Source organism: Hyperolius riggenbachi, chromosome 1 (assembly GCF_040937935.1).
Source record: "Hyperolius riggenbachi isolate aHypRig1 chromosome 1, aHypRig1.pri, whole genome shotgun sequence".
NCBI classification, from domain to species: Eukaryota; Metazoa; Chordata; class Amphibia; order Anura; family Hyperoliidae; genus Hyperolius; species Hyperolius riggenbachi.
Window position 1 is genome coordinate 165,027,928 of NC_090646.1, and position 23,496 is coordinate 165,051,423.

Here is a 23,496-nt window from a genome sequence, read left to right on the forward strand (position 1 = left end):
CAGTGTGTTGTGCACAGTAACCCCGGAAGTGAAAACTTTAAATGTAAAGTATTCCTCAACAGTTTGGTCGCACCAAAACTATCACACGTGGTGTGACTTATGATCATTGACCAAGGGAACTGATATATTGTTTATAATGATAGATTCATATAAAGAAAATGTAGTTATAACAGAAGTACCACTGTTCTTTGTTATGAAACTGTACATTTTGCTCACTAATTGTGGTGTGTGTGCAGCTAGTGTTGTAATGGGGGCATGGCTGGCAGTGTGAAAGGGACATGGATTAAAGGTATTTTTCTTAGAAAGTTGAGATGGTATGGCTATAGTCAAGTCCAAATTGTTCTATTGCTACATGGCCCAGATCTTTTGCTCACATACCTATTGTAGACACTTTTGGTGGTGGACAGGGTTAAGTGGGCATATTGACTCCTCCTCAGCCCCATATACAGAACACAGACATGCTCTGTGTGTTCTAACACCTATCTCTCATGATCAGTGATACGTTTTTCAGCAGTTTGTGCTACAGTATTCTGTGGGAACAGATCAAATGGGCTAATCTTTACTCCCATATGCATCAATGAGGATGGCCCTTTTACCAGCTGACCTTACTTGGGCCACATTTGGTAAGTATTAACCACTGACAGGAATACCCTTAAAACGTTTTGTTTGGAAAAGCTTTGACCATCTCATGTAATTACTTCAATTTGGCGCTTGTCAAAGTCATTCAGTTCCTCAGACTGCTTCCAAGGCATCAAATTGACTGTACAATTTCTCTCTAATACATCCCACCCCTAGACAGGTGCCACTAATATTATATGATATTAAGCTAACACCTGCCCCCTTGTTTTTTTAAAGCAAGCCTGAAGTGAAAATAAACAATTGTATATATAGTCCTACTCCTGTAGAGTACTTTCCTGAAATCCCAATTATTTATTTTGTATAAAAATTTACCTTTACATTTTCAGCTGTCTCAGGTACATGGTGTCATTTTTTTTAATGTTGTTTAGCTGCCATACAGACATATCTTGAGCTTGTTGTTATCTGTTCCATACACTTAGATGTGTTTATCTCAGCCATTCAGAGTTTTACATCCCTAATTGGGTATCAGTAAGGGTCCTTTTACACTTAATCAGTTGCTCTGAGTTATAACTGAAAGAAAACTGATTTTCAAAGTAAAGCCCATGTTTTCCTATGGCACCTTTCACACTTAACGCGTTTTTAACTGAAATCTTCTTCCCAAAGCACTGCTATGGAAAAAACGCATACTAACGCACACTAAAACGTACTAATGCATACCAACTGATTAAGTGTAAACGGGGCCTGAGAGTTAGGCCTCTTTCACACTGGAGGCCGAAGGTAGGGGAAATCCCTGTCTGTCAACTGCTCCCTTTCACCGGCCTATGAGTTGCTAGTGCTTGAGTCCAAGCAATGAAAAGGGCCTCCCCCCATGTAATCCCATCAAACACAACATGTTCGGTGCTGTGGGGTAGCACCACCTTGTGTCAAGGGCTGAAACACTTAGTGTTACAATGCTGCCATTTGGTTGTATTTAAATTGCCCCTGAATAACGCTGGTGGCCAGCAGCCAGAAAAGCTAAACTGCCTGACAAGCATGCAGTTCAGCCTCTGTGTGAACAAGGCCTAATGCTGCACTGCAGTTTGACTACAGAGAAATTGCAAATTAGAGCACTGGGTTCTTATTCCTTACAGTAAGAAAAAATAGAGGAACACAGATTACTTTTAAGTAGGTACATACACGTTTATCTCATCATGTTACATGTCACTTCAGGTACCCTTTAGTTCTTTGGGATCTCAGTGCTTGTTATATGAACCTTGCCTAGCTTGGAGGACAAGAAGTGAACCAGAAAACAATTACTTTTTTATTTTCTTTTTAGAGCAAGGGAAAGATGGAACCTCTTTGTAGCTTTGTATATATCCCTCTGTGAAGATACCCTCATTTACTCAAATTCATATGACTGTTGCCCACCTCCACCCCAACAAACACATTCAATAAATCAGTTATAGGGCAATGCTTTAAAAATAGCAGAAAAACAACTGCATAACATTCCACATGCTCTTAGACTGCAACATTTGCATACACTGCTCTACTAAAGGCTGGTGCATATATGAGAGTGTTCCCGGCTGAGGCAGCAAGTCAGGGCATGTGCACAGCCATCTCAACGCTTCACTGAGAGAACTGTCTCTACTGAGTCCCCATACCTGCAGATGACAATCTTCCTGCATGTGTACGCATCCTAACTTTAAGGCAAGAAAATAAAAAGTGGACACAGGCAGGATCTAAGTGGGCTTAGTACTGTATGTTAATTAACTGAGCTTTTTCTTTCTTCCCTTCAGATATGCAAGTTTACTGAATGACTATGTGGAGTCTGAGTTCTTTGCTATTCATGGAGACTCCTTGCTAGTCACCTGCGCAATGAATATTTCCCTGAAAGGGCAAGAGAGCTTACATTTCATTTACTTGGTAGAACAGTTTCTGTACAATTTAACAGCTAAACAAGCAAGATATGTTATTGTATTTTTCAAGGTATGTACTTTTTCCCACCATATAATACATGCTAATGTCCTGAAATTTTAGTGCGTGGAAGTAGTTTGATTGTATTAACAGTTTTTATAAATAAAGGTGTAGCTTCTTCCTTCCCTAGAACTGCAAGGCTACCTCTTAACTTAAAGATTGGTATCCCTGTAGCTAAAAGGAAGAGTGTACATGTTATTGGGTCTGCTGATACCAACCCACGGGGTTAATTAAATGTGTATTAATACAAAATATTTATTTGTTTTAATAGAACTGATTCAAAATATATTTAAAAATGTTATATTTCATTAGGCATTGTGATATTCTGGGGTTTTTTAACTCAATGGTAGAGTAGGTCAGCAGCATCAAGGGTCATAACACACCAGCCAGTGAGTCTTTTTAGGGTAAAAATAAAACAATCCAGCTTTATTGTCAGTCAAACAGTGTTCATAAACAGCCACAAAATAAACCACTCTGGATATTCAGTAAACACACTGTAGGCACAGCACAAAATATACAGCCGTCTCCAGCTACACTGGCTTTTCAGTGACACCCTGCCACGGGCCTAATGGCAGTCCTGGTGCCACTCACCTTTCCCAGGCTTTTCCTGGTTTACCAGTACTGGAGTCCAACTCCCCTCCAGCACTTCCACATCAGCAGCTGCCCTGCTGCTACAGGCCTGGCAGCCCTCTTGGCTACACAGCCTTTCCGGAGCCTGCTTGCTCCACATACAGCCCACTGAATCCTGACTGATGCAGGTACTTATGCAAATTCACACAGGTGAATCCATTAACCCTCCGCCTGCCAGACTCAGGCCTGGACTTGGAGGAGTGGCGTGTAAGGCCCACCCTTCTCCCAATACACGCCAGACCTGGATCCCAAACTAATCTACCAGATAATGTTGTTGCTAAATTGCAACAACAGTCATTATCCAGGACCTTTCCATCCAAAACCAGACCAGAATCAAGCAGACATCCGCTCTGACCATCACAGCATATATAAATATATGTAACATTTCACATTCATTGAATTAAAGTTATTATTTTAAGCACTGAACATATACAAATAAATGAGTATTAAATCAGCATTTTAGACATATAGGAGCAAAAATGCTTGCTTCCTTCCTTAAATCAGCACCAGACAAGATGTCAGAGCTTTGCTTGGGTATTTAACTTATTCACTATCTGGCAACTAGATTTATAAAAAGCAAACAATGTCAGTATTTTCCAATGTGAGGCTAATACGACTGGCGGGATACTCAATAAAATTGTTTGACCTTTCCTTAAAGGGAAGGTCCAAGCAAAAAAAAAAAAATGAGATTCACTTACCTGGGGCTTCTACCAGCCCCATGCAGCCCTACTGTGCCCTCATAGTCACTCACTGCTGCTCCAGTCCCCCGCTGGCAGCTTTCTGACCTCGGAGGTCAGGGCCAAATTGCGTACATTTTTACACATTCCCGCTAGTGCAGGATCATTAACACATACATTTTTACGCGTTAGTGGTGAAACGCGTACATTTTTGTTCCTGCACTAGCTGGAATGCGTAAAAATGTATGCAATGTGGCCCTGACCTCCGAGGTCAGAAAGCTGCCAGCGGGGGACTGGAGCAGCAGTGAGTGACTACAAGGGCACAGGATGGCTACATGGGGCTGGTAGAAGCCCCAGGTAAGTGAATCTCATTTTTTTTTTTTGCTTGAACCTTCCCTTTAAGTCTGAGGGCTGCAGGTCTCTGGAAAAGAGACCTGTCTTTTCTTTGCAAGTTTCAGACCTGCTCTGCTGCTGAGGAATTTGCATACATTAGTTATGCAAATTGCCTAGCTGCCTCCTTTGAAGGCTGGCAGTATAAATACCATGTTCTCCCAGAATCCTTTGCTGGTCATCTTCATGGTTTGTTACTGATGAACTCTCCTAGAGTATCAGCCCTGTTTGTTTACTAAAGTTTATCTTAGAGTAATTCCTTGGGACTGCACTAGGCAGCTCTTCTAGTACAGTCAGGTTGCATTATCTGTTTTGCCTGTACAGTCTTTGTGTCTCGATTGCCTCGTCGCCAGCGGCGATCAACAGGGAATCGTTCTGTCTGTCTGGGGGTGCTAACCAGAGCAGCGGTTGCTACTGGTAGCCCCTTCTGTTCATCTGTCTGGATCGCACTCGCCCTAGTGGTAGTGGCAGTGCCTCCTTCTGTATTCTGTCTGGGGGTGCTAACCAGAGCAGCGGTTGCTACTGGTAGCCCCTTCTGTTCATCTGTCTGGATCGCACTCGCCCTAGTGGTAGTGGCAGTGCCTCCTTCTGTATTCTGTCTGGGGGTGCTAACTAGAGCAGCGGTTCCTACTGGTAGCCCCATCTGTTTGTCTGTCTGGATCGCACTCGCTCTAGCGGTAGCAGCGGTGGCTCCTTCTGTACTCTGTCTGGGAGTGTAGGCCAGAGCTGCGGTTGCTGCTGGCCACTCCTCCTGTCTGTCTTGTCTTGTACAAACGATTGCTGTAGGCTCAGTGAGGTAACCGTTTAGCAAGCATTCGCGTTCTCTATTTCGTGTTTGTGTGTCATTGGGCAGTTAGGGTGGCACGCTTATCACTCGGCGCCTAACGTGCGTTGATCGTGCAGAAACGCGTTCGCTGTTGCGGATGAGTGCGGTGTTCACGTTTAGCTAGCATTTGTTATTTTCTTTATCTTCTCGTTGTTTGCTGTGCCTTAGGTACTCTCGTGTTCTGTTCAGCCTTGTGTCACTTCTGGCAATCGCCTCTCTGTTGCGATTGCATTTCCTCTTTGTTTCTGCGAATATGTGTTCGCCGTCACTGGGTGGCGACTAGATTGGGGAACACACATTTAGTCTGTCTCTGTGCTCTCTCTTTTGGAGGGCTATCGTGCCCTACTTTGCCTTTATCTGTACAATTTCCATCTGGCATCTGTGGCCGTGCAGAGGCTGTGCTCGTCTGCACTCCACAGCTCCATCTGCTGGTGGGAGTTGCCCTCTACTGGTGCATTGCATCCAAGCTGGGTACTATCTAATTATATGCTTGTGGAGGATTTCTGCTGTGTCAGCGCGCATCTTGTGCGGTGACCACGGAAATAGAAACCCGCAATCGTTACACCCTGCAAGGGATACGGGGGCAGGGGCGGAGCAGCTAATTATTGCGCTAAAAGATTTGGGCGCGGGTATCCTTTCAATGTTAAATATCAGTTTTGTAATGTTTCATTCAACTTGCCACATGTTTGGGCGCCATTGCAAAATATCGAAATTTTATCTACAATGATAAAGTACGATTGATAAATAGAGGTTTGTGAAACTAAATCTAGACACTTTCATTGTCTGATATCCTGTATGTTTAGTACGATATTTCACTAATATATCAATATATGTGGATTATATCGATACATGTGACATTACGATAAAAAAAGTATAATTATGTAATTACGATAATAGGTCATTATATGTAATGTCACGAATGTATCGATATATGTGACATTGCGATAAAAAAAATGTGTAATGATGTAATTACGATAATAGGTCATTTCGATAATTACGATAATATGTGTTATTAGGATATTATCCTTTCTATGTGTAAAAGGGTGTTTATGCAGGTGAAGTGGTTAAGGTTAGGCACCACCAGGGGAGTTTTAGAGTTAAGCACCACCAGGGGGGGTGGTTATGCTTAGGCACCACCTAGGGAGTTTTAGGGTTAGGCACCACCAGGGGAGTTTTAGGGTTAGGCACCACTAGGGGGTCTAGGGATTAGGGATAGGTACAGGGAGGTTTTGTGTCAGAGTAGGGTTAGGTATAGTTAGGGTTAGGCACCACCATGGGGGGCTAGGATTAGGCACCACCAGGGGAGGTTAGGGTTAGGCACCACCAAGGGAGGGTTTTGTGTGAGAGTATGGTTGGTTTAAGCTGTATTGTTGATTTACATTACAATACTTAACGGTATTATATTTTTGTTTACAACTCCCATCTGTTTTAAAACGGTAATTATAATAATAGGAATTAACGATTTTACATTACAAATACCGTTATTTATTGATAATTCAAAATTACTGATATTTTTTTTTTGCCGATAAATCGCGCCCAAATTTGATTACAATTTTTTTTAAATGTACACGGCAGGGGGGGGGGGGCCCGTGGAGGGAGAAGCCTGGGTTGGAGCCACAAGCAGGGCTGTCTAGAAAGGCACTGTATATTTTCTGGCAGTCCAGAAAAAAAAGTTTATTTTCCCTGTCCTGAGAGACTTAGGGCCCTTTTACACTTAATCACTTGCTCTCAGTTATAACTAAAAGAAAACTGATTTTGCAGGTAATGCCAATGTTTTCCTATGGCACATTTCACACTACTGTATACATGTTTTAACTGAGATTTTTTTCACAGTGCACTGCTATGAAAAAAACGCATACCAACGCATACCAGTGCATAATAACGCATGCCAATGCATTAAGTGCATCAAGTGCCCCTCCCCAAGTGCTGTGTACTGTAGTGATGCTGGAGGAGTTTGCAAAGTTGGAGTTCTGCTCCATGGAGGAGGACAGAGTGAGTAATAAAAAGCTGCGGCTGGGAGCACACGTCTGTGCATTTTTCTGTGTGCCTTTTCTGCACACCATGTACAGGGGTTGGACAAAATAATGGAAACACCTTGAAAATCAACAAAATATATTTTAATATGGTGTAGGTCCACCTTTTGCGGCAATTACAGCCTCAATTCTCCGAGGTATTGATTCATACAAATTGTGAATTGTTTCCAAAGGAATTTTAGCCCGTTCTTCAGTTAAAACACCCTCCAGTTCTTTTAGAGTTGATGGCAGCGGAAATCGACTTCTTACTTAAATCTCTAATAACGACCATAAATGCTCAATAATGTTGAGGTCTGGGGATTGTGGTGGCCAGATGAGATGCTCAACTTCATTAGAATGTTCCTCGTGCCATTCCTTAACAATTCTAGCTGAATAGATTGGGGCAATATTATCTTGAAAGATGACATTCCCCTCCAGAAACAGTTCTTGAACCATAGGATGAACTTGATTGCCCCAAATTCCTAAATAGGCTGTTAATTCAATGAAGGGAAATCATTGGCCCGATTTCCAAGAAATAGCACCCCCAGATCATCACAGAACCCCCGCCATGTTTTACGGTTGGGAGAAGGCAGTCTGGATGAAATGCTTCTTTCAGCAGTCTCCAAACATACACTCGGCTGGAGGTCAGAAATAAGGTAAACGATGATTTATCAGAGAAAATCACATTTTCTCACATTTTCACACAAATCACATTTTCGCTTTGAAACATTTGTCTGAGAGCAGAGGTTTTCTAATTGCAGTTCTTCTGTGGAATCCAGATTTGTGCAGCTCCCGACAAACAGTTTTTCTGGAAACTGGGTTCTGTAGGTGTTCATTCAGCTCTGCAGTGATTTTAGGAGCTGTGGTCTTGCGAGCTTTTCTAACAATTCAATTCAATTTAGAGTCCGATGGTCTCTTTCAAAGGCAGTCATTACTTTTGAGACCGTACCTCTTGAAATGCCACGCATTCTGGCAGTTTCTGTTACAGTAGCGCCTGCCATACGAGCACCAACAATTTGGCCTCTTTGAAAGTATGAGAGATCTGCCATTTTTATAAATTATAACCAACTTTTGTTTAAATATCTGTAAAAAAAACTATTATTTTCATTAAACATATCAAATAACAAAAATAATAAACAAACAAATTTAACATATGTCAAGTTTTGATTGCTTAAAACATGTTCAAAGATTATGATGCCAAAATGTTAGGTGTTTCCATTATTTTGTCCAACCCCTGTATGGCTGTATGTGTAAAACAGAGTGGGGGTACCCAGCCGCACTGCACTCCCCTTCCTAAAGATGAGGTGCAAATATCAAACCACCAAAGCACCAGGTGGAACCAACGAGTTTACAATCCACAAAGATCAGCACACTCAAATTTTATATTCCAAATATTCTTGCTCTTTTATTGCAAAAGATATTCGTTAAGTTAAATTTGTGTTTGACACGCCCCAGCTACTTGCAATAGATACAGTAGGTGTCACAGATACCCACAGTCCAAATGCCCGCTGGCAACCTTGTCCAGATAGCCATCAAAGCGCTAAAGTCCATGGTCCACTGTTCCAGAATATATGTCTCAAAACATGACAACAGACACTGGCCTGGAGCTGTTTCGGGCATCCTGCCTGTCTTCAAGCTGATAAATGTGCACTTAAAGCAGTTATCAGGCAAATTTAAACACTTGCCGATCGCCCACTACCTATTGGCGGCGGCAAGGTGGCACCCCCAGGGCCGCGTAATGCCGATCGGCGGAGGCACCTGGGGGACTCATTAGCCGGGGATCGCGCGCAGGGATGCGCACCCACCTGCGATGTCAACCTGCCGGCCAATTAGCAGCGCCGGCGGGTTATTAGCCCCTGATCTGCCGTATATAAAGTGTATAGTACACTTTGTTAAGCTAACAAAGTGTATTACACTGGCTGCCTCCTCCCCTGGTGGTCCCAGTGATCGAGCGACCACCAGGGGAGGAGGCAGCCATTGTAGTAAGCACATAAGCACACTGATCCTGCCCCCAAGCCCCCTGATCACGCGCAACACCCCTCAGACCCCCCCATCACCCCCTCAGACCACTGTTTGCACACAATTACCCCCCTAATCACCCATCAATCACTCCCTGTCACTATCTGTCAACAATATATTTTAGATTAGGTCCTAAACTTCCCCCTGGGGGCTCCTGATCACCCCCACACCCTCAGATCCTCCCCAGACCCCCCCCCCCAGACCCTCCTGTGTACTGTATACATCTATTCTCCCCTGTAATCACCCACTGATCACCTGTCAATCACCCATCAATCACCCCCTGTCACCACCTGTCACTGCCACCCATCAGATCAGACCCTAACCTGCCCCTTTTAGGGCACCTGATCACCCACCCACACCCTCAGATCGCCCGCAGACCCGCCCTCAGATCACCTCCCAAGTGCACTGTTTACATCTGTTCTCCCCTCTAATCACCCACTGATTACCCATCAATCACCCCCTGTCACCACCTGTCACTGCTACCCATCAGATCAGACCCTAATCTTCCCCTTGCGGGCACCCACATACCCGCCCACACCCTCAGATTGCCCTCAGACCCCCCTGATCACCTCGCCAGTGCATTGCTTGCATCTATTCTCCCCTCTAATCACCCATCAATCACCACCTGTCACTGCTACCCAAAAGATCAGACCCCTATCTGCCCCTAGGGCACCCTATCACCCGCCCACACCCTCAGAACGACCTCAGACCTCCCCAGACCTCCCCCCTGTGTACTGTATACATCTATTCTCTCCTGTAATCACCTGTCAATCACCCGTCAATCACCCCGTCACCACCTGTTACTGCCTCCCATCAGATCAGACCCTAACCTGCCTCTTACGGGCAATCTGATCACCCACCCACACCATCAGATCGCCCGCAGACCCACCCTCAGATCACCTCCAAAGTGCATTGTTTACATCAGTTCTGCCATCTAATCACCCATCAATCACCCATATATCTCCCCCTGTCACCACCTGTTACTGCTACCCATCAAATCAGACCCTAATCTGCCCTTGTGGGCACCCAATCACCCGCCCACACCCTCAGATCGCCCTCAGTCCCCCCCTGATCACCTCCCCAGTGCATTGATTGCATCTATTCTCCCATCTAATCACCCACTGATCACCCATCAATCACCCATCAATCACCCCCTATCACCACCTGTCACTGCTACCCATCATACCCATCAGATCAGACCCTCATCTGCCTCTTGCGGGCACCCAAACACCCGACCACACCCTCAGATCACCCTCTGATCCCGCCTAATCACCTTCCCGGTGCATTGATTGCATCTATTTCCCTCTCTAATCACACCCTGAGACACCCATCAATCACCTCCTGTCACCACCTGTCACCCCCTAGCACACCTACCCACCAGATCAGGCCCTAATTTGCCCCGTGTGGGCTCCTGATCACTCGGCCAAACCCTCAGATTCTCCTCAAACCCCCTTACGATCACCTCCCCAGTGCATTGATTGCATCTATTCACCCCTTTAATCACCCCCTGAGAAACCCATCAATCACCTCCTGCCACCACCTGTCACCCCCTAGCACTCCTACCCATCAGATCAGGCCCTAATCTGCCCCCTGCGGGGTTCTGATTACCTGGCCAAACCCTCACCCCATACCCCCTCCCCCCCACCGCAGTGACAGAATTTTTTTTCTGATCACTGCAAAAAAAACACTGTACAATAACTATGGCGCTGTAAAGATCAGTTGTTGTTTTTGAATCAAAACTCAGTGACCACAGCTTTCTACTTCAAAATTACTCCCTTTTGCTAGGTAGGTGCTCTTTTTCCTGGGTAGTCTCAGAGGAATACCACCTAAATTTAGCAGTCCACCATGGCAAAAAAGGGGTATTCCGCTGAGGAGGCCGCCGAGATTCTGGCCCAGTGGGGTGAGTGCGATTGGGAAGCCTCATCCGACGAATCATCTGGGTCAGAATACGAACTGGTGAACAGCAGGGGCTCTCTGATCGATAGCAATGACGAGGCTGAGGTCCCGGCTAGAGCCAGGCGTACCACACCCCATGTCACTGGACCGCAGGATCAGACTCAAGGGCAGCAGAGTGGTGCTAGCGCTGATCCGAGTTTTCTTGGTGAGGCATGCACCAGCAGCGTAGCATCTCCTGGACCTAGCACAAGTACTACCGTAGACCCTGGTGAAGTGGCGAGCACCAGCATGGTAGTAGAAACTGGTTCGGTGGCACGTGCAGAGTCGCAGTCACCATCAAAACGGGCCCGTACTACCCATAGTCTCCCAGAGGTGCTGGCAAATCCCAATTGGCAATCCCCTGGTTCCGCTGCACCCGTACTGCCCCCTTTCACCGCCCAGTCTGGAGTCCAGGTGGAGACAGATAATCTAGCATTGGCCCTAGACTTCTTTCATCTGTTCTGCACTGTGGATCTCTACGACTTAATTGTGGCTGAGACCAACCGTTATGCCACACAATACGCAACCGCCAATCCGAGAAGCTACCATGCCCAACCTTTTTGGTGGAAACCACTCCAAGTTTCCAAACTTAACATTTTTTGGGGCCTTCTCCTTAACATGGGTCTAGTAAAAAAGAATATATTGCGGTCTTATTGGTCTACGCACCCTATACATCACATGCCCGTGTTCTCTGCTGCGATGTCCAGGTCACGATTTGAGAACATCCTGCGCTTCCTGCATTTCGGTGCCAATACAACCTGTCATCTAAGAGGTCACCCTGCTTATGACCGGTTCCACAAAATTTGTCCCCTCATAGACCACCTGTCATCAAAATTTGCGATGCTTATACCCTTGAACAGTCATTTTGAGGCATTTGGTTTCCAGACTCTCCCCACGGTTTGGGGCCCCTAAAATGCCAGGGCAGTATAGGCACCCCACAATTGACCCCATTTTAGAAAGAAGACACCCCAAGGTATTCCGTTAGGTGTATGATGAGTTCATAGAAGATTCTATTTTTTTGTCACAAGTTAGTGGAAAATGACATTTTGTGAAAAAAAACCCCATCAAAATCAATTTCCGCTAACTTGTGACAAAAAATAAAATCTTCTATGAACTCACCATACTCCTAATGGAACACATTGGGTTGTGGTCTTTCTAAAATGGGGTCACTTGTGGGGTTCCTATACTACACCCAGCATGGGTATGTGTAAAAATACACCCAAAAACACATTATACTATTTCTCCTGAGTACAGAGATACCACATGTGAGACACTTTTTTGCAGCCTAGGTGCGCTAAGGGGCCCAAAGTCCTATGAGCACCTTTAGGATTTACAGGGGTGCTTACAGTTTAGCACCCCCCAAAATGCCAGGACAGTAAACACACCCCACGAATGACCCCATTTTGGAAAGTAGACACCCCAAAGTATTCAGAGAGGGGCATGGTGAGTCCGTGGCACATTTCATTTTTTTTGGTCACAAGTTAGCAGAAATGGAAACTTCTTTTTTTTGTCACAAAGTGTCATTTTCTGCTAGCTTGTGACAAAAAATAAAACCTTCTATGAACTCACCATGCCTCTTAGTGAATACTTTGGGATGTCTTATTTCCAAAATGGAGTAATTTGGGGGGTATTTATTCTATCCTGGAATTCTAGCCCCTCATGAAACATGACAGGTGCTCAGAAAAGTCAGAGATGCTTCAAACTAGGGAAATTCACTTTTTGCACCATAGCTTGTAAACGCTATAACTTTTACCCAAACAAAAAAAAATCCAATAAGTGTTTATTTATTGATCAAAGACATGTAGCACAATAAATTTAGACAAAAAATTATATATAAATTTTATTTTATTTGACAACTGTCAACACAGAAAGTTAAAAAAATCATTTTTTTGACAAAATTCATGTCATCATCTTTTTTGATGAATATAATAAAAAATAAAAATCACAGCAGCAATCAAATAGCACCAAAAGAAAGCTGTATTAGTGACAAGAAAAGGAGGTAAAATTCATTTAGATAGTAGGTTTTATGACCGAGCAATAAACCGTTAAAGCTGCAGTGGTCTGAATGGAAAAAAAGTGTCTGGTCCTTAAGGGGTTTTAGACTGCAATCCTTAAGTAGTTAAAAAAAAACAAAAAACTTTATGCACCTGTGGCTTTCTCCAGCCCCTTGCAGCCAACTGTCCCATGCTGACTGCTCCTCTCCATCCTGGTCTCCGTGCACGGTGCAGCAGCCGACTCCGAGGTCGGCCTTACAGCGCCTGCGTGAACGGCTGCTGTCAATCATGGCTATTTTGCCTGCAGCGTACTGCGCAGGTGCAGAAGTACTGCGCCTGTGCAGTACGCTGCGGGCCAACGTGGCCGTGATTGACAGCGGCGCTTCACGCAGGGGCAGTAAGGCCGACCTCGGGGTTGGCCGCTGCACCGTGCATGGAGTCCGGGGCGGCGACGGAGAGCGGTGCGGTCAGCGTGGGACAGTCGGCTGCAAGGGGCTGGAGAAAGCCCCAGGTGAGTAAAGCTTTTTTTTTTTAATTTGCCTGATAACTCCTTTAATGTGAACTTTCACACCCATCACTTAAATACACACAATAAACCAATCAGAAAAGACTAATACAATTCAAACCAACCAACCAATCTGTTGAGCACGCCTTTGGCATACAATGGCATACACAGCCCATGCGTGTAACCCCGACCAAGGTCCTGAAGTGAAAACATGCAGGCGCCTATTGCATCACGCAGATATTGTAACAGTTTGCCCACTACTAAAGGCCTCCACCTAAATGAGGCTCACAAAGTAACAGGCAGAAGTTAGAGCTGGTGGATATCTGACTTAGACATAGGGCTTGATTCATAAAGCCGTGAAAACTCTTATCATGGTGGCGTTAGCGTTTTTGTGCGCGCTATAACGCGCATAACATTTTTCATGTGCAAATGTGAATTTTTGCTTGTAAGCGGCCGCGATTTCACTCGCAAATTCACACTTGCGCGCAAAAAACGAGGTCTTCTCACTTACTTACTTACTATAAAACAGCATTACAGGATCTTCTCAAAAAATTAGCATATTGTGATAAAGTTAATTATTATCTGTAATGTACTGATAAACTTTAGACTTTCATATATTTTGGATTCATTACACACAACTGAAGTACTTCAGAGCCTTTTATTGTTTTAATATTGATGATTTTGGCATACAGCTCATGAAAACCCAAAATTCCTATCTCAAAAAATTAGCATATCATGAAAAGGTTCTCTAAACGAGCTATTAACCTAATCATCTGAATCAACTAATTAACTCTAAACACCTGCAAAAGATTCCTGAGGCTTTTAAAAACTCCCAGCCTGGTTCATTACTCAAAACCGCAATCATGGGTAAGACTGCCGACCTGACTGCTGTCCAGAAGGCCATCATTGACACCCTCAAGCAAGAGGGTAAGACACACAAAGAAATTTCTAAATTAATAGGCTGTTCCCAGAGTGCTGTATCAAGGCACCTCAGTGGGAAGTCTGTGGGAAGGAAAAAGTGTGTCAGAAAACGCTGCACAACGAGAAGAGGTGACCGGACTCTGAGGAAGATTGTAGAGATGGACCGATTCCAGACTTTGGGGGACCTGTGGAAGCAGTGGACTGAGTCTGGAGTAGAAACATCCAGAGCCACCGTGTACAGGCATGTACAGGAAATGGGCTACAGGTGCCGCATTCCCCAGATAAAGCCACTTTTGAACCAGAAACAGCGGCAGAAGCGCCTGACCTGTACTTGACACTGGACTTCAGGCATTTTGGCATTTCCCTCTCTCCAGTCTTCCTCCAGACTTTGGCACCTTGATTTCCGAATGACGTGCAAATGTTGCTTTCATCCAAAAAAAGTACCTTGGACCACTGAGCAACAGTCCAGTGCTGCTTCTCTGTAGCCCAGGTCAGGCGCTTCTGCCGCTGTTTCTGGTTCAAAAGTGGCTTGATCTGGGTAATGCGGCACCTGTAGCCCATTTCCTGCACACGCCTGTACACGATGACTCAGGATGTTTCTACTCCAGACTCAGTCCACTGCTTCCGCAGATCCCCCAAGGTCTGGAATCGGTCCTTCTCCACAATCTTCCTCAGGATCTGATCACCTCTTCTCATTGTGCAGCATTTTCTGCCACACTTTTTCCTTCCCACAGACTTCCCACTGAGGTGCCTTGATACAGCACTCTGGGAACAGCCTATTCAGAAATTTATTTGTGTGTCTTACCCTCTTGCTTGAGGGTGTCAATGATGGCCTACTGGACAGCAGTCAGGTCGGCAGTCTTACCCATTATTACGGTTTTGAGTAATGAACCAGGCTTGGAGTTTTAAAAGCCTCAGGAATCTTTTGCAGGTGTTTAGAGTTAATTAGTTGATTCAGATGATTAGGTTAATAGCTCGTTTAGAGAACCTTTTCGTGATATGCTAATTTTTTGAGATAGGAATTTGGGGTTTTCATGACCTGTATGCCAAAATCATCAATATTAAAACAATAAAAGGCTTTGAACTACTTCAGTTGTGTGTAATGAATCTAAAATATATGAGTCTAAAGTTTATTAGTACATTACAGAAAATAATGAACTTTATCACAATATGCTAATTTTTTTAGAAGATCCTGTATATGAGGTAGCAAGCCAGAGTCAGAGTTAACAGATAACAGACACGATGGGGTAACAGGCTGGGGCCATAACAAGGGCAGATGAGTAGGGATGGCCACACCACCCACATTAAAAAACAAGAGCAACAGACTAGGAGTATAGAAGAATACCAAGGTCACAATGGATAACTGGATATAGAACTGGCAAGGCTCAAAGAAGTGCACCTAAAGTTGATAGAGCCAGTAGTACTCAGCGTGGAAACAGGAAAAAAAGGGCGCATATGGCTAATGGACATAAAGGGCACACCATAGGCTGCAATGCAAAATATCGGCTATTGGGCACCAAGGAAGAAATTAAAGCGCCCAGCAAATAGCGTTTACAGCGATCGTGTTAACAAAACTTTTGGTTTACAGAGTAAGGTTTGTGACAAATATTGTTCTGACTTTTGATAAAATTTATTTTATTGTTTTTAAATGTTGCTTTCAGGAGTATAATTAGCAAATTTTCGTTTCACTTATTTTATCGTTTTCAAATTTGTTTCCATAAGTATAATGCGTAAATTTTGTTTTCAAGCTTATGGGGCTTGATTCACAAAAGCGTGCTAAGTGTTAACACACCAGTGAAAAGCCGCTTAGCACGTGCTAACTGGCTCTTCGCGCGTAAGAATTTGCGTGTGTAAATTTTTGCGCCTCGCGTGCTAAGTAGCATGATAAGCAATGACTTCACATGCTAAGAATACTTAGCACGCGAAGTGGCTGATTTTGCACATGAACGGAACATAATGGCGTAGCGACGTTCACGCGTAACGCCGTACGCGCGCTAAAATAGCAACAGCTTTGCAGTGCAAACTACTTAGCACCCTAGTTTGCATGTGTAAAGCCTTAACACGTGCTAACTCAGTTATCACTGGTTAGTGAATCGAGCCCATTGTATTTTTCGTTTCAAGGTGTTTATTGAGAAAAACCCAAAACAGAGGAACATTTCAATCACAGGCAGTGAACCCCATGTATGGGGAGTATCGTGAGAAACAAATCAGTTAGCAATTGGAATTATCCTATTAGAAATACAGTAGCATAACACCAATAATTTTATATATATATGTATAACAAGGGAAGAGGTAGGAGAGATAGGAAAGGATATGAACCCTTGAGTGATTATTCACAACATGACAATGGGTTCTGTAGGGGAGGAAAAGAGGGGGAGGGGAGCCCATTGTATTTCAAATGTATCGCTTTTGGTATTAACCTTGTTTTTAGAACTATAATGTGTAAATTATAGTTTTCAGATTTATTAACTTACTTATAGTAGCAGGGTCAGCGGCACAAATTGGAGGAGAAAGATGCCGCGCCTGTGATGCATCTGATGGTGGATGACGAGCAGGCCACCACCAGCCCTACAAAACACATTCTGGATGTAATGGGCTTTGTGTAAGAGTCTGAGATGGTGACAGTAATTGTTGCGGGGGAGTCCGTCCATGATGTGTCAGCAGAAGAGGAGTTTGAGGCGGGCTCATCATCCCAGCAGTTGTTCGAGGAGGGGGAGTTTGATGTTGATGACGAGATGAAGGACCAGGACTACCATCCACAGGAGGAGGATCATGTCAGCTCTGACTCTGAGGAGGAGGATGATTCAGTGGGTCTGGCACGGAGGAGCAGCATTGCAGGGATTGACAGGAGCAACAGTGGGCATGGAATGTGTGACCCACAGCCTGCTGCTCCATCCGCCACTACTACCACCAGCCGCACCACTAAACCCCAGGCCCCAACCACCACTGGGAGAAAATCAGCAGCAGCATCCCATTCTGGGTGAAGTAAGGGGCAGGGCAAATTGCAATCCCCAATATGGCAGTTTTTTCATCTGCCCTCACTGGAAAGCAAGTTTGTGACTTGTAATGTGTGCCATGTGAACATGAGCAGAGGGTCTAACCCCTCCAACTATGGCACCTCCAGCTTCATAAATCATCTGGCCAATAAGCACAAACCTAAGCACGAGGAATTCAAAAGGCTGAAGAAAGCTGGCGCTGGCCCTTGCAGTGGTCAGAGCACCATAACCCCCTTTGCCACTCCTGCTGATACCGAGGCCTGTTCAGGCAACCAGTCCTCCTCAGTGGTCTCCTCTGCTCCCTCCTCGGCTTCCCGTGCAAGCACAAAACGCCACCACCACCAGACCCTGCTGAGTGAGTCGTTTGTGGTCAGGGCTCAGCCTCCCGGCAGCCGTTGCATATGCAGGCCAAATGTCTTGCTAACATGGGCCATGTCCTCCCAGCTCCTCCCGTACTCGTTTGTGCAGGAGGGGAGCCAGATGCATGCGCTCCTGCAGTGCTCAGCGCTGGATTGGCCAATCCCCAGCCGGCACTACTTCGCATGCACGGCCATCCCAGCACTGCACCAGTTTGTGAAGGCCAACGTGGAACGTGGGCTTGACCATGCGTTGGGTGCGCGCGTCCATGTGACCATAGACTCATGGTCAAGCCGGTTCGGGACAGGCCGGTACCTCTCTTTCACCGCGCACTGGGTCATTTTGGTGGAAGGGGGTGAGGAGGGGACAGCAGCATCATCACCCCAGTGGGTGGTGCCACCCCGCAGCAGGGTCAGGGGAAGTTCAGCAGGTTCCAGCTCTGATCCGGCTCCATCCTCCGGCAAACCCCCCGCCAAACACCCCCGCCTCAGCAGCAGCGTGAAGGCCCGCCACTGCCAAGCACTGCTGCAGATGGTCACCCTGGAGAAGAACAAACTTACGGCAGACCACGTCCTGGCCAAACTCCAAGAGCAGAAAAGGAGTTGGCTGACCCCCAGAGGCCTGAAAGTTGGAGAGGTGGTGGCCAACAATGGGGCCAACCTGGTTGCTGCCAACCACCGAGGAAACCTCACCCACATCCCCTGTCTGGCCCACATCCTGAACCTGGTGGTGCAGAAATTCCTGCGCACCTACCAGGGGATGGACACTCTTTTGGGAACGGCAAAGTGAACCGTAGGTCATTTTCGCCGCTCGGGTGGTGCCACAGCATCCCTGGAAGCCGTGCAGCTGGAGCTGAACCTCCCACGGCACCGGCTGATTATCGATGTAGCAACACGATGGAACTCCACCCTGGCCATGTTGGAGCTTCTGGTGGAACAGAGGCAGGCTGTCAACCACTACCTCTCCAAAGCCACCATGGAGGCCAACTTGTCCGGGACCGGCACCACCCACCTCCCGGACATCATCCGCCCTGCTGAGTGGGGAAAAACCTAGCTGGTGTGCTTGGTGCTGACACCCTTTCTGGAGGCCACCAACATGGTCAGCCAGGACTGTGTGTCGCTGTTTGAGTGGGTGACTATGGTGTGCATGCTGGACAAGGCCCTCGATGCTCTGCTGGAAGTGGGAGAGGCAGCATTGATCCAGCAGGAGCAGCAGTCCACCTCTGTGCTGCAGGAGGAGGAGGTTGAGGAGGACTTGCTGTTTGAGGAGTTGGAGGTCCCTGACCATGAAGAGGAGGGGGCACAGCGGAGTGCAGCTGCAGTGGTGCGGGGGTGGAGAGAGCAGGAGAAGGATCAGGAATCAGAGGAGGAGGACAGCACTGTCAGCGGTGCAGATGATGATATGTCAGCAGAGATGGTGTCCCTCTTCCCTATGGCAGTTCACATGCTGCAGTGACCCAAGGGTGAAGCAGATGCGTGCTCAGGAGGAGATCTGGATCACCCTGATGCTAGACCCACGGCTGAAGGGGAAGCTGGATCAGTTCCTGCCTGTAGGAGGAGACCTTGTGCGCTGAATGAGGGACTTGCAGCGGATTCTGGTTCGGCACTTGGAGGAAGCCTTCCCCCAGACTCCCACCCCCCCTGCTGTCACAGTCCAGCAAGCACAGCAGCAGGTGCCTGCATCCAGCAGCAGCAGGTGCCCAACAAACCTGCTGTCTCTGACAAAGGCGCTCTACGCCACGCCAGTACCGCTGCCTACAGAGGAGGTGCCTGCAGCAGCATCCAGCTCTCAAAGCCAGAACCAGCACCTGACCCGGATGGTGGCCGACTACATGGGGTCATACAGTGTGCTTGACACCGACACCCCTGTGGACGGTGGACCCCTTGGATTACTGGATCAAGGACCTGGATATCTGGAGCTAGCTGGCGCAGTACGCCCTGGAAGTGCTGTCCTGCCCGCCTTCCAGCGTGCTGTCAGAAAGGTGCTTCAGTGCGGCCGGTGGCGTGGTCACCGAAAAGCGCTCTTGTCTGTCCAGCCAGTCTGTGAACAGACTGACTTTTCTGAAAATAAACCAGGCTTGGGTGGTTGGTGAGTTCCTGGCCTGTTGTTGGCAAAAGGGGGAAATTAAGTGGCTGAGTGGGAATCACTATGCCTGCTTTACCACCACCCTTTACCACTACAACCTCCTGGCTCCATCGTCATTGATAAGCCAGGTTCAAATTTCTTTTACACCCGTGGTACTAACCAGGGCTGTGGAGTCGGAGTCGTGGAGTCGGAGTTGGAGCAATTTGGGTGCCTGGAGTCGGAGTCGGGGAAAAAAAGCACCGACTCCGACTCCTAATGAATTTAAACTGTAATTAAAATAGAAAATATGATAAAATGTTCTATTTCTCAGATAATGGTCATCATAAATAATTTATATATACAGTAATAGCTGTGCTTAGTCCACACAAATGAAATAAACCAATAAAAATTAGTTACTTGTGCTGCTTCAATAAAGCAGTCCCCATATTTTTAAAGTCAGATATACACATCTGATTGTGACTGTACAGTATATATGATGTGTACACTGGAATCTCTTATATATACTAAATAATATCTATGCTGTAAGAATAAAGCCTGATGTGTAGCCGTGTCACTAATAGAGATGATCAATGAGATGGAAATAATTCTGCGTTGATGCTGATTTATGCAAATATATACACTCTCTTTGCTCATTAAATCAAATACTTTGATATGTTGTTAAAATTTGGTTTGGTGACTACGAATTAAAGGGTGCCTGAGACGGATGAAAAGAAAAGTTTTATACATACCTGATGCTTCCCCCAGCCCCCTTCAGGCCAATCAGTCCCTCGCTGTCCTCCTCCGCCACCTGGATCTTCTGCTACGAGTCCTGGTAATTCAGCCAGTCAGCGCAGTCCGGCCGCATGCTGATCCTACAGCCAGGAGCATTCTGCATCTGCGCAATAGTTCTGCTCGGGTGTAGTACGCTCCCGGCGGCGGAGTGTGTGCATGCGCACTATGCCAGACTGGCTCAAGTACCTGGACTGATAGCAGAAGATCCAGGTGGCAGAGGAGGACAGCGAGGGACTGATTATCCTGAAGGGGGCTGGAGGAAGCCCCAGGTATGTATAAAACTTTAATTTCATCTGTCTCAGGTTTACTTTGTTACACAGTAGTACTATACTCTACATCTGCACTTCCCACAAAGCTGCAGGGAATCCACTTAGAATGTTGTGCACATTGAACACAGAGGTGTTGTCTATCACCCATAAACCTGGTTCAGATTGTGCATGAAGAATGTGTAATAGAGGAAGAATCTCCTCATTCCCCGGCAGAGTACCTGCACATCAATCTTACATGTACCCACAGTTACATTGCCTAGGGCCTGATAGATGTTCTTGGTTCCGGTTTGCACCTTTTACAAGTACTCTTACCAAGGACTAGTTTTAGTCTATGACTAAAGAGAATAAATATGGCAGTCTACATAGCCTTCTCACTTCAGTTGTCTTTTAAAATTCTTAAGTGTTGGCAGTTTAGAGACAAATTTCATATGAGATAGTTTCAATCAACAAGATTGTAATATGCAAATTAGAGGAGTCGGAGTCGATGGAATCCTAAACTCAGGAGTCAGAGTCGGTGGATTTTTGTCCCGACTCCACAGCCCAGGTACTAACACTAGGTGCCATGGTGATTATCTAAACACAATTGCTATGTAATTTTTTGGGAGGTTTCTGTGCTGTCCAAGTTGTGGGAAGGTCCCAACTGCGGCAGTACAACCGCTTCCTGGAACCTCTCCTTTTTAATGTTTTACCTATGCCGTGGTACCAACACTAGGTGCCATAGTGATTATCTAAACACAATTGCTGTGTAATTTTTTTGGAGGTGTCTGTGTTGTCCAAGTTGTGGGGAGGCCCCAACTGCGGCAGTATGACCAATTCCTGGAACCTCTCCTTTTTAATGTTTTACCTGTGCCATGGGACCAACACTAGGTGCCATAGTGATTATCTGAACACAATTGCTGTGTAATTTTTTGGAGGTGTCAGGCCTGAAAACTGCCATGTCCCAGTTGTGCAGTTGGACTTTGGACACAATGTGGGCTGCACGACCGCTGTCTGGAAAATAGTCCTGATGTTAATTGACAGCCATTTTTTGGGGGGGGAATTTTAAGGCTTCACATCGTCAATTAGGGTTTCCCTTTAAAAAACGCTGTAGAAGCAATTTTAAAGACCACTTTCTATCTGGATATCCGAATCCGCCCAGATACTGAGGTTGGATATCCGATTCGGATCGCAAAATTTTGAACTCGGATATCTGACCCGGGTCGGATATTTGGGTATCCGGATCCGAATCGGATCCGGATTTTGAAAAGTGTTATCCGAGCAGCACTGTTCAGGAGTTTGATTCACAGGCATTGATGGACATGATGAGGGAGGAGCAGCCCATCATGAGTTTCTCACAGACCTCCGCTGTGAGCAGCACTCCCAGCAGCAGCAGCCAACGCCCCAGCACTCCCACCCCAGCAGCCAGTGGTCAGTAGCTCTCCCCGGATGAGAGTGTTGTGTCCCTCAGTCCGGCGTCTGGGCAAGTATTGATGGCTGCCATTGAGGAGATGATGGGGCCTGATGTGGAGGAGGAGGTTGGGCTCGGGCCAGCATCCCAAGTTTATGTTGAGGACGAGGAGAGGTCTGTGGATGTTGAGGTGGCAGAGGTGGTGGGGGGGTCAGGAGAAGAATTCTATTATGATGATGATTGGGACCGTCTGTATGTGCCTCAGACCCTGGAAAACATGTTGTATCTTGTGTTTAGGTACTAAAATCTATGTTCCCACTGCCAGGGTACATGGATGCTTACAATTTTTGGGCACAGTTCTCATGCTGTGGTGCTACCAATGAGGGGCCATGCCTTTCTGTGCTGCTGCTGAGCCCTTAGTAGTCCTCCTGCTGCTGATGATGTTGGAATTTAATACTTAAGTCTGTGTTCCCACTGCCAGGGTCCACAGATGCTTACAATTGTTGGGCACAATTCTCGTGCTGTGGTGCCATCAATGTGGGGCCATGCCCTTCTGTGCTGCTGCTGCTGCTGCTGCTGCTGAGTCCTTAGTCCTCCTCCTGCTGCTGATGATGTTTTTAAGTACTAAAGTCTGTGTTCTCACTGCCAGGGTCCACGGATTATTACTGATGTCCCAACTCACTGGAACTCCACTCTGGTGATGTTGGAGTGGCTGTTGCAGCACAGGACGGCTCTACCAAGTAAATATGTAGTGAAGACAACCACCAACTCCAAGTGATTATCACCGCAGCTCAGTGGACACAGATGCAGCAAGTGTGCCTGGTCCTGACTCCATTCCAGCTGGGAACCAAGATAGTGAGCCGGGAGCATGCATCCATTTTTTAGTGGGTGCCCTTGGTTTGCCTGCTGGACAGGGCAATGTCCGATCTAATGGAAGTGGGGGAGGCAGCCAGAGCAGGCAGCACAATCCACCTCACAGGAGGAGAAGGACTTAGAGATGGTGGAGGAGGAGGAATTGGAGGTCCATAACCTGAATGCTGGGTGGGAGCTGCAGAGTAGAGGTGTAGCGAACGGTTCCAGGCGAACTTAGGGGGTTCGCGTGCAGGCGAACTTTTGCGGAAGTTCGATTTGCCCCATAATGCACTATGAGGGTCAACTTTGACCCTCTGCATCACAGTCAGCAGGCACAC

General features: G+C 46.3%; 1 protein-coding gene across 2 annotated transcripts in view; it reads left to right on the plus strand.

Moving 5' to 3' along the window:
• LOC137569288 (probable ATP-dependent RNA helicase DDX60) overlaps nucleotides 1-23,496 on the plus strand; it is a 573,444-nt gene that overhangs the window by 29,433 nt on the left and 520,515 nt on the right. For both annotated transcript variants that reach the window (XM_068278827.1, XM_068278828.1), the window contains exon 4: nucleotides 2,355-2,544. In XM_068278827.1, the coding sequence (XP_068134928.1) occupies nucleotides 2,355-2,544 (190 nt within the window). The remainder of the gene's footprint in view (nucleotides 1-2,354; nucleotides 2,545-23,496) is intronic.